The sequence below is a fragment of the Nicotiana attenuata genome, unplaced genomic scaffold (genome assembly GCF_001879085.1).
Source record: "Nicotiana attenuata strain UT unplaced genomic scaffold, NIATTr2, whole genome shotgun sequence".
NCBI classification, from domain to species: domain Eukaryota; kingdom Viridiplantae; phylum Streptophyta; class Magnoliopsida; order Solanales; family Solanaceae; genus Nicotiana; species Nicotiana attenuata.
The window spans coordinates 417,686-429,856 of NW_017670668.1; the positions used below are offsets into that span (position 1 = coordinate 417,686).

General features: G+C 35.1%; 2 protein-coding genes across 2 annotated transcripts; both read left to right on the top strand.

The window, feature by feature from the left end:
• Nucleotides 1-1,573: 1,573 nt before the first annotated feature.
• On the top strand, nucleotides 1,574-2,671 carry LOC109242076. Its single transcript, XM_019408904.1, has one exon. The coding sequence runs from the start codon at nucleotides 1,574-1,576 to the stop codon at nucleotides 2,669-2,671; it is 1,098 nt and encodes a 365-aa protein (XP_019264449.1).
• Nucleotides 2,672-6,904: 4,233 nt separating this feature from the next.
• LOC109242078 lies at nucleotides 6,905-8,764 on the top strand. Its single transcript, XM_019408906.1, has 3 exons — nucleotides 6,905-7,316; nucleotides 7,515-7,568; nucleotides 8,077-8,764. Exons 1-3 carry the CDS (start codon nucleotides 7,143-7,145, stop codon nucleotides 8,593-8,595), a joined length of 747 nt encoding a protein of 248 aa, XP_019264451.1. The 5' UTR covers nucleotides 6,905-7,142; the 3' UTR covers nucleotides 8,596-8,764.
• The last annotated feature ends 3,407 nt before the right edge of the window (nucleotides 8,765-12,171 follow it).

The window sequence follows — 12,171 nt, forward strand, 5'->3', positions numbered from 1 at the left end:
CCACCCTAAAAAATTCTGATCTCAAACATGTTAGCCTTTGTGACTCCTCTAGTAAAATCATCTCAAAAATCCTTAATAGCAGAGTATCAAACATCCTTCCTAAGCTTATAACCAGAAATCAATCAGGTTTTATAAAATGGAGAGCTATCACAGAAAATATTCTTTTGGCCCAGGAAATTATCAATGATATTAAGAAGTCATCTAGAGGTGAAAATATTGTTATTAAGTTAGATATGGCTAAAGCTTATGACAAAGTCTCCTGGGACTTCTTATGCATGGCACTTAAGAACTTAGGCTTCTGTGATTGGTGGATACATCTTATTCACAACTACATATCCAACAATTGGTACTCTGTTATTATAAATGGAGGAAGGCATGGTTTCTTCAAATCTAGTAGGGGTCTGAGACAAGGAGACCCAATCTCACCATCTCTTTTTATCATCAGTGCTGAACTCCTATCCAAGATGCTAAATAATCTTCATGACAGACAAGGTTACAAATTTTTTTACATGAGTGTCAATGGTCCCAAAATAAATCACCTTTCTTTTGCTGATGATACCATCCTATTTTGTAATGGTAGTAAAAAGCCTCTTCAAATGATTTTAAAAACTCTTGAAACATATGAGAAAGTCTCGGGCCAACTCATCAATAAGGAAAAAAACTGCTTTGCTGTAGCTAATAATGCTAATGTTGCTACTATTAATAGAGTAAGGACCATCGCAGGTATGAACCATCAACATTTTCCCATCAAATATATTGGGTGCCCTCTTATTAGTGGAAGAAAGAAAATATGCTACTACTCTGATATTGTCAACAAGATTATTAATAATATTAGAGGTTGGCAAACAAAGTTTCTATCTACGGGAGGAAGAGCTATCTTAATTAGACATGTGTTACTGGCCTTACCTGTACATCTTCTTGCTGCCACAAATCCTCCCAAAGGTACCATTGATATCATAGAAAAATATATTGCAAGGTTCTTTTGGTCAGGGAATGTTACAGGTGGTAAATACCATTGGACCTCTTGGAACAAATTGTGCTACCCTTATAATGAAGGAGGTGCCAACATCAGGTGTTTATCTGACATTTTTCATACTTTTCAAAGCAAGCAATAGTGGACACTGAGAACTACAAACTCACTGTGGAAAGAATTCATGCAAGGAATTTTTTTTACAACACTCATCCATCTAATGCTCAATGGACTTCTGACCAATCTCAGAGCTGGAAAACTCTATGCAGTATTAAAGAGGATGTGGATAACAACATCTTATGGAGCAATGGTGCAGGAGAGGTGTCTTTTTGGTACGACAAATGGTCAAACTTAGGTCCTCTCTACCTTCTCCTCTAAGACACGAATACACAGAACCAGATCAAAGTTAATGAGGTCCTCATTAATGGGTGTAGGGATTGGAGCAGACTTCAAGTGCAGCCAGATGAAGAAACTAAAAGGAGAGTCAAGGATCTAAACATCAAGCTATGCAGAAATAAGGTGGACAAAGCCATATAGATGCCAAGCAATACAGGATAATTTACTGTTAGCTCTGCTTGGGAGACGTTTAGATAGAGAAAGGAAATGAACAGATATATTAGTGGGGTTTGGCACAAAGAAGTTCCCTTCAAGATCTCTTTCCTCACATGGAGAGTTATCCAAGATAAACTGTCTACAGAGGATAGAGTCGCAGGATTTGGGATTGAAATTGATCCTATATGCCACTGTTGCAACAATAACAATCAAAATCTTATTACTGAGAATGTTGATCATCTCTTCTGCTTGGGAGAACATGCAAAGAAGATATGGAGATTCTTTGCTGGTCCTCTGGGCATTGATTATAACAACATGAACCTCAAAATGCTCCTTCTTAAGTGGTGGAACTTCAAGGCTCGCAATTGCATTGCGAAACTCATTACCAGAATTCTTCCTCTTATTATTTGTTGGGAGTTATGGAAGTCAAGATGTAGCAAAAAATTTGAGAACATTAGACTATCTTTTTACAGAACCAAAACTAATATTTTGTTTACTCTTGTGCAGATACTAAACAGTAGTTTTGGTAGAGCAAGACTAGGAGAAGATTGGCAAACAATATATGTGGCGTGTGAAGCAGTGATAGAGCGGAGGATATTAAAAATTATCAAGTGGAACAAACCCTCATTCCGAGCTGTTAAACTTAATAGTGATGGGAGTTGTATTCAAGGAACGTGTGGTGGAGGAGGCCTGGTCAGGAATAATCAGGGAATAGTTATTTTTGCCTACTTTATTCCTCTAGGACCAGGGACTAGCAACTTTGCAGAAGCAACATCAATGCTCTTTGGAATCAAATGGTGTGCTGCAAATGGTTATAGGCTAGTCTTGGGAGAAACTGACTCAATGCTCATCACTAGATGCATTAGAAGAGAACAGAAAGTTCCCTGGAGGATTAAGAGCATCATCACTGAGATCCAGGATATAGTTGAAGAGCATGGATTTGTTATCATCCATTGTTTCAGAGAAGCAAACAGACCTGCAGATAAACTAGCAAGTCTCAGCCATAGTAGTGATATGATCCATGTATTCAACTCTTTTGCTGATCTCCCTAATCAAGTCAAAGGACTCGTCAACATGGATAGATGGGATCTACCATCGTTTAGAATCAAAACTGCCAAACCAGGACATATCACATCTAACCCACCATAGTTTTTGTATAGTCATCTACATTTTTGGTTAGGACTAACAACAGTTGTCTCATCTCAATGATCATGTACAAAGTTTGGGATGCCAAACTCAACATGTAACTTTTCGCGCATAAATGATCAATGCAGACAATGTTTTAACCTAAAACAAAACTTAAAGTTGCTACAGGAACCTATAAACTTTAAATCTTGGATCCGCTTATGTATTTAATTATTTATTTTGCTTGAGTTCCTCGAATATAAAATCCTAGTGGTGAAATGTATTGAATTGTATATTTGCTTGAGTTCCTCAGATTGATAAAGTTTTAGTGGTGAATTGCATTGATATCTTTTTTTATTATTTATAAATGCTTATTTCTTTAAGTTGCATTCACATTCTCATAAATTATTGTCTTTTTTCCATTTCTCACTGTGATTAATATACATTTTGGAGTCTCGATTAATTCGAATTCGAGTTGCATGAGATCATTAAAAGGAGGGAAGCGTTTCCTATTAGGATCTTTTCTATTTTCAGGATTCAATTTCGAGATTACTGGTTAAGAGTGGAGAGATTCTATCCATTTCACCATAATATTTGATGGTAAAAAACTATAATTATTGTCCGGAAAAGNACTAATGCACCAATAGTCCACTAATTTAGTAAAGTCTTCTTATTTTTTTTTTTTTATTTTTTACAAAAAACAATTCAGTTTTTACAAAAAAAATATTTTTTTTAGTTTTTTTAAAGCATTTTTTTTGTAAAAACTGGAAAAAAATTGTAAAATCAGAAAAATAAAAATGTATTCAATAAAATATTTATTTTTTTAAAAACTGAAAAAAATATTTTCAACCAAAATATTTTTGTTTTTGAAAAATATATTTTTTCCAGTTTTTTTTAAAGCATTTCGTTTTTCAGTTTTTTTAAAGAAAAAATATTTTCGTTTTTTTAGAAAAACTGAAAAAATGAAAAAAAAAATACTTTTCAAAAACGAAAATATTTTGTTGAAAATNTTGTAAAACTTAAAAAAAATATTTTGCAAATTATTTTTGATTTTTTAAACTAATGCACCAATAGTCCACTAATTTAGTAAAGTCTTCTTAATTTTTTTCAGTTTAAAAAAAAACAATTCAGTTTTTACAAAAAAAAAAATTTCATTTTTTTCAGTTTTGTAAAGCATTTTTTTTTTGTAAAAACTGAATTTTGCTTTTTGTAAAAACAGAAAAAAATGTTTTTAATAAAATATATTTTTTTCATTTTTTCAGTTTTTTTAAAGCATTTCGTTTTATTTTTGTTTTTCAGTTTTTTTTAAGAAAAAATATTTTCGTTTTTTTAGAAAAACTGAAAAAATGAAAAAAAAAATACTTTTCAAAAACGAAAATATTTTGTTGAAAATATTTTTTCAGCTTTTAATAAACTAAAATATTTTATTAAAAACATTTTTTCTATTTTTACAATTTTTTTGAGTTTTCAAAACAAAAATGAAAAAAGAATATTTTTTTGTAAAAACTGAAAAAAAAAGAAGGCTTTACTAAATTAGTGACTATTGGTGCATTAGTTTAAAAAATAAAAATATTTTGAAAAATATTTTTTTTTAAAGTTTTACAAAAAGAATAATAATTATTTTTAATTCAGCATTGACCTAACAGTCAAAGGGCATAAGTGATCCAAAAAGGTGGATGGAGGGGTATTTTTAGCCCAATAGCTGGATGAAGGGTATTTTTAACCTTTTCCAATAGTTTAGGGGCATTTTGAACCCTTTTTCGATTATTGTCTTATCATGAAAACCAGTATAACAATAATTGGAATTGAAAATCATATGATATTGTGATGTTATCTTAGTGTTACTTTTTTTTTTCCTTAGCTTTAGTTAAGCAGGGACTTTCTAAATATGCTTATGTTAAAATTTCAAACTTCAAGCCTTACTGGAGAAACATTTTCCTACTTGTCCACCGTTTTACTAGTTCTAAACCTTATTGAAGTCTCTATTAATGTTCTTACCGATCTATTTCTTTTGTCATAACACTACAGACGCAAGATAGCAATAAAAGGGGGTGGGGGGTTAGTTAGATCCTTAGTAAATTATTGACCACACAAATAGAAGAAAAGAGTACATTATGTAAAAATTGCACGGGGCACCTTATTTGGTCGCCCCCATTATAACCTATACCCATATTTTTAAAATTCTTTAACCTATATCCTAATTTTGACAACTTCAGACGCCTCCTCTTCTTCCTCCTGACCCATGCGCTCCTTTCTTCCTACTCTTCTTTTCCTCTTCTTCTTTTCTCTCTCAAACATATGAGACTTTGTATAAGTATTATTGATTGGTTCTGTAAAGTTACATTGTGAATAGTTTAATGAATTTAGATTCTTGAAAGTTGTATAAGAGTTAGAATGGTGTCAAACATTTAAGATTGTCCAGAACAGAACCTCCATATAAATTCCTTGCACCAGAAGACCATTTCCAACCATGAAAACCTCATCATCCAAAGTGGACGAGCAACTGGTGTACACTTGAGTTTGCTTCTCTAAATAGTGTGTAGAAATAAGGGAGATACATGTATCGCTTCCCTAATCAATTATGTATTTCTTTCTCTGTAATGGACATAACAACTTCAACTCTAACAATGTTGAAGTTTACCAAATATAAAACAAAAAATTTAGCTCCTAGAATGCTGATGTTCAGCAATTACAAAACAAAAACTTCAGCCAAAATATACTGAAGTTTTATTGAACCGAAGTTTGCCATTGCACTATGAACTGAAGTTTGCGTGATTGTCTTTGCATGTCACGCCAAACTTCAGGCAAATATATCTGATGTTTTGCTTTGATAAGGCTACACTTCAGGCAAAACATTCTGAAGTTCAAACTTCAGACATAAATTTTTGCTACTTCAGGCCCGTATTCTGAAGTTACTCGAAAAGCGGGTACACTTACAATTTTTTGTGCAAAGCGGGTATATGTTAAAAGGTGACCCAAAAACTGGATATAAATGCAAAATGCCCGTAAATTATAGACCTTTTTTTTTTTTACTTCCTCGTGGGCCTGTTCAATCTGAATTTGTGCTGTATATATGACTTATAAAGGGAGAAATAATCATGTTCAGATTATTATTTTATTTTCATAGCTTGAACCGGTAGAAGGAATCCTATCCAAGATTTTGACTTAAATATAACTTTGTTGATCTATATTAATACATGGCTTGTACTTAGGTAGCTATGTTTAAATTTTCAAACATGTCTAATTGAATATACTGCTCCCTTACGACTTCTTTTGTCGGATGGCTTTGGTCATCTAGTTTCGAGTTTGGTTTCTGACTCATCAACTTTCCAGTGAAAAATTATAGTCTGTTTGGCCAAGGTTTACCAAAGTCAAAATATATATTTTTTTCCGAAAAAATACGTTTTTTTTTTAAAAGTTGAAGTGTTTGGTCAAGGTTTTGCAAGAAAAAAAAAGTGATTTTGAGTCGTAGCAGAAGTAGCTTTGGAAAAGCACAAAAAAATTATTTTTTCTCAAAAGCACTTTTTTGAAAAACAATTAGAAACATTTTTTGAAAGCTTGGTCAAACACTAGTTATTGCTCAGATATGCTTTTCAAATTAATTGGCTAAACACACACAAAAAAAATACTTTTCAGAATAAGCTAATTTTTGAAGCTTGGCCAAACAGGCTATTACCCAAGTATTGCAAGGTTGGATGCAAAAAATCATCTTTTATTTTTATTTTAAATAAAGTGTTTGTTTGAATTTTTTTTAATTCATATCAGCGTACCCCGTACCCAATAAATTGAACAAAAATAATAAAAGTCAACAGAAAATGTATTTCTTGAATGAATCATTAATTAATTGAAGTTTATTACAGTATAACAACATGAGGGGCACACGAGAGTTCATGTCTAGTCCAAATTGGGCTGCGGGAATATTCCAACAAAAGTTGCTGGCAATTTTAACTAACAAAAGTTGCTATATATATATATATATATATATATATATATATATATATATATATATATATATAAATTATCAAGTATAATTTAACCGATTCTAACATGTTATCACTCTATTTTTCAAGTTACCATATCAAGTTTGAAACGTGCAATAATTTATTGTTTTAGATTAACTTGGTAATGTAAAAAAATTTACATTGTCAGCATACAAAAACATAAACTCAATATTGAATTGTTAAAAGCATGAAAAGTTAAATTGAGAACAAAATAATTAGTGACTTTGATGATCCCAGTCAAAGTGCTAGACCAAATAGGAATTTTCCGAAAAACTACATTGGCCAACAAAAGAAAAAATTACTGATTGCATGCCTTTATTGAAACTCAAACGAATAAATCAGTCCAACAAAATCCACATTCCAAATACCCTTTTCTTCCTTTTTTTAATTTATTTATTTTCTTCTTGTAGAAATGCATTTGAATTGATTAGAAGAGGAAATTCAAATAAAGGGGAAACTGAAGGAAAGTTGAATCAAGAACAAGATTGAATGTTATGGCTTGTTTTTTTCCATTTAATAACAGAAACTTGGACACAAGTTTTTTCATATTCAGGCCAACAATAGTGATTGTAGATGATGTTGTGGAAGCTCTCAAGAATTTCTCTTTTTCTACAGAAAGTCTTGGATGTGTTCATAGTGCCATTTTTACAAGTATTCATGGCAATATGGTATGTCTTCAATTATTTATACCCTATTTAAATAGTAGTATAGTTTTTTGACGAAGATAATTGAACCCCCTCAGATCGCGTAGCTCTGCCCCTTGGTAGAGGCGAGGATGAGGAGTAGATAGGTATATTATGTAATCTTCTTTTCTAGCTTATGTGAATTTGATTATTAATTTTATACTGTCTTTTTTTGGAGGGCAGATGGTATGGTATGGAGCATGGATAAAGAGATCTAGTGAGAATAAGGACTTACTTGTAAGTTAGATAATACAATGATGCTTCTACTTCTTTATTTAGTTAGCTTAATAAGGTTATCATATCAAGCTTCTTTGCCCCCCACGCGTGGAATTACACTGTGTTTGTTTCTTGTTGTATCATATCGGGCTTTCAATAAAAAGTTACTTGTTATTATAGGTAAATTTAACTTAATGATGTATAATTTATGCGCTGTCAATTCATAGACCTTAAACTCAAATTTCGTTTAAATATGAAGTACTCCCCTTTCTCATCTTCTATGCCAATCAAACAAGAGAGGAAAATAAAGGGGAGCCTTTGGTAAAGTTGCTGCCATGTGATCTCCGGTTCGAGCCGTGGAAACAACCTCTTACAGAAATGTAAAGTAAGGCTGCGTACAGTAAACTCAGCTTAGTGTACTGGGCTGCCCTTTTGAACAGTGAAGTTATAATCTTTGTGTATTACTTAAAGGTTCTTCTATCCTTGTTACATAATTGCTAATGTTCCTTGTTTTTCCTTTCATGATCAGCTCTCAATGCTAACAAATGTATCAAGCATGGCAATCCTATTGGAACATGGCTTCTATGATGCATATGCTGGAGAATCAAAGGATCATTCCCCCGCCGCGAAGTTCTACCCAGGGGACATAGTTTCCATGAACTCCGCGGCCTCTTCTTCCCATCATCATGACATGCCAATCGAACATTTTTCCTACGCGTGCTTAGCCATATTCAAGGACCGGTTTCAGAAGATGGATGGCGCGGTTGCTGGAGTTTGTTTGAAGTGTCAAACCATACCAAAGGTTGCTGCCATTTTCGTGTGGAAATCTTTGCAATGCTGCTACAATTACATACTGAATCAAGATTCTAGGAGTGTTCTTCCTTATTTTGATGGATTTTCACTTGATTTGAAGTATGATGTTTTTAAGGTTGTTTATGTAAGTGGAGATGGTGCCTTAAACTTTCACTTTTACCCTCCACACAAGATGTTGGAGGGTAAAGAAGGGCTGCATAATGTTACTCAAGAACTGAATAGAGTTGCAGAATAGAAACTTAAGCTTAGGGTTATGTTATAAGTACTTACTACATACTATTTAGTTTAGTATTGGGCATATGGATATGACTTCAGTTTTGGTATGTAATTTATTAAGTATATTATGAAATGATTAAGCATTTAAATAAACCGATAGCTTATGCTTTTTATCTTGATTTGGTCAAAATTTTGGGAAACTAATTGTTCTTATGTTTTAAAATTTTAAAAGACTTATTTTGAATAGTTTGGGTGTTCTGCTAAGTTTTTGAAAAGAAAATACTTTTGAATAGTAGAAGAATTAATTTTCTATGATGGGAAAGAAGCTGAAAAGATAGTGTCTCCTTGTAAACAGAATAAAAAGCAGAAACTATTATTAGATTACAAAATGTCAGTTAACATTCTCTTAAATTGACTAACTATTTAGTGAAAAGTTAAAACATTCTATGTTAGAATGAGCACTAAGATTTTTGCTCACCTGTAATGATTGATATGATCTTTCCTTATATAATGCAAGATAATAATTTTCTGAAATAGGAGTAAAAGGTGAGAAATTCAAAAATATCCAGATTTATAAGTGGTCATTGAAAAATAGTCACAGTTTCAAAAGTAATCGAAATTTGGCCACTTTTCATGTAAAGATAAATTTGAACGAAAATACTGTTAAAATCCAAAAAATATTCCAGCATAATATACTGGAGTTGTCGTATATTATACCGGAACTCCAGTATAATATACTGGACTTCCAGCATAATATACTGGAGTTCCAGTATAATATACCGGTCCAACAAAATATGCTGGAAGTTCATACATAGGTGTTCCAATCTCCAGTATATTATGCTAGAACTTTCCGCATGTTGGAGTCCCAACATAATATGCTAGAAGTTCATACACAGGTGCACTAATCTCCAATATATTATGTTGGAACTAGAGCTGTCAATATGGGCCGAGCCGGGCTAGCCCAGCCCAGCCCACGTGGGCTTTAGCAATTGACGGGCTGGTGTCACGACCCAAACCCCGCTCCGGTCGTGATGGCGCCTCTCGTGAAGACAAGGCTAGCCAGACCATTTCAGAACACCACTTTTAAGCAGTTAAACAGTTCAATAACAGTTCGAATATGTTTTAATGATATTAATTAACGTAATTACAACCCAACACAGCCCGACCGGGGTGTCACAAGTCACGAGCATCTATAAGAATGAAATTCCCACTTTACAGTCTAGAAATACACTGAACAAGAATAATGAATAACATAGAAAGACAGTGGTGGTGCGAACGCTGGCAGTCACCTCGCTAAAACCTCTACAACTCTGCCTCCACGCAGCCAATACCCGTTACCGGGTGCATAAATACCTGCAACTGCACGCGAGGTGCAGGGAGTAAAGTGAGTACTCCAACTCAGTGAGTAATAAAGGTAAATAATAACTGAGCAACAAGAAATCACGTAAAGCAACCAACATGCTATATAGAAGCCGCGTACAATTTCCTGAGAAAACAATGTAATCTGAGAAATCTTTAGAAATACCTTGGCGCAGTTCAAATCTCTTTTGAAAATGATCTTTTCAATAATTACGAAAACGATTTCAAAACAGTTAGTGCTGATAAGCACAGAAAAGTCCACCCCTCGGGCACAAATACCACAGTATAACAGGTAAAAGGAAAATAAATATGCAAGATGAGCACATAAAAGTCCGCCCCTCGGGCAATCCCTCAAAAACAGTACCAGCCCCTCGAGCTCACTCTCAACAACACTCTCAGAACAGTATCACATAGTAGCCGCTGCGGCGTGCAGCCCGATCCACATATCGCTGCGGCGTGCAGCCCGATCCATAGCTCGCTGCGGCGTGCAGTCCGATCCATATGGGTACCCGCGCTCACTGTGGGGGTGCAGACTCCGGAGGGGCTCCTACAGCCCAAGCGCTATATCACTACGGCGTGCAATCCGATCCAATATATACATACTGCTGCGGCGTGCAGCCCGATCCATATAATATACTGTTGCGGCGTGCAGCCCGATCCATATATAATCCTCACATCCAGGCCCTCGGCCTCATATCACTCAGTGTATCCTCACATCTGGCCCTTGGCCACACTCAGTTAGAATATCATCACAAGCCCCTCGGGCATTAGTAAAACAGTAGTCCTCAGCCCAAATTATCATTTAAAATATCATTTAAGACTCAAATCTGAGTAAAAGTGGCTGAGTTGTGAAATAGTGGAGAAACAATATGACTGAGTTCAAGTAATAAGTCAAAACAGTGAGGAAACAGTGAAAATAATCCCTGAAGGGTTCAATTAATTGGCACGAAGCCCAAATATGGCAATCAGCCCAAATCATGATAATAACAAATATGTTCCAGTCAAATACGCGGTAAAAATCATTAATCGGGACGGACCAAGACACAATCCCCAACGGTGCTCTACCCCACGCTCGCTATCCGGCGTGTAAGTCACCTCAATATAGCACTATGGTGCGCAAATCCGGGGTTTCAAACCCTCAGGATATCATTTACAATCATTACTCACCTCGAACTGGTGAAATCTCTAGCTCACGACGCCCTTGCCCATCAAATCGGCCTCCACGCGCGTCGAATCTATCCAAAATCAGAGTGAATATATCACAATAGGCTAAGGGAACATAACCCAATCGAAAAACATCGAAAATCACGAAATTGCAAAACCCGAGCCCCGGGCTCACTTCTCGAAAAATTATAAAATTCACATCACCGGATTCCTTATCTCGCCACGAGTTCATACATACCAAGAACTCTCAAATCCGAGCTCAAATGGCCTATCAAATGCCCAAATCAAATTTCAAATTCTTAAGCCCAAGTTCATCAATTTTAGGCTTAATTTCCATAAATTTCTAGACCAATTTCACAATATAATCATGTTTTAAGTTCAAAAATCTTACCTCCAATCGTTTCTCCTTGAATCCCTCTTCAATTTCCTTCATAAAGCTCCCAAAAAGATCAACAATGGAGGAAAAATGACCCAAAATCGCGGAAATGAGCTTTTAAAACATTCTGCCCAGCTCTATATTTTCTTCTATGCGATCGCGGCCTCATGCACGCGATCGCGAAGAGCAAATTCCCAAGCTCCCAAAAATGTGCTATGCGAACACGAGAATGCCCCTTCGAACGCGAAGAACTTACCTGGACTCCAAAATCCTCATACGCGATCGCGAACAGCTGAATGCGATCGCGAAGCTTCACCCTCAGACCCTCTGCGATCGCAGATGACCAAATGCGAACGCGATGAACAAATTTCAAGCCTCCCGAATTTCTCCTATGCGATCGCGGCATCACCCCCGCGATCGCGATGGCCAAAGTTTCTGCAACATAAGAACTGAAAAACCTGCAACTCTCAAGAGCCAAAATTGGTCCGATTGACCATCCGAAACTCACCCGAGGCCCTCGGGACCTCAACCAAACATGCCAACATATCCCATAACATCATTCAAACTTGTTCCAATCATCAAAACACCTCAAACAACATCAAATTACTCGAAACTCATCGAATTCAAGCCTAAGTTTCTCAAAACCTCCGAAATGCACTTTCGATCAAAAACCCGACCAAACGACGTCCGAATGAC

Excerpts from the sequence above, each read along its gene's own strand:
- LOC109242078 (XM_019408906.1), top strand. The coding sequence starts at position 7,143 with ATGGCTTGTTTTTTTCCATTTAATAACAGAAACTTGGACACAAGTTTT. Across the intron at positions 7,317-7,514 it reads CAAGTATTCATGGCAATATG|ATGGTATGGTATGGAGCATG; the intron begins GTATGTCTTCAA and ends TTTGGAGGGCAG. Across the intron at positions 7,569-8,076 it reads GTGAGAATAAGGACTTACTT|CTCTCAATGCTAACAAATGT; the intron begins GTAAGTTAGATA and ends TTTCATGATCAG.
- LOC109242076 (XM_019408904.1), top strand. The coding sequence starts at position 1,574 with ATGAACAGATATATTAGTGGGGTTTGGCACAAAGAAGTTCCCTTCAAG.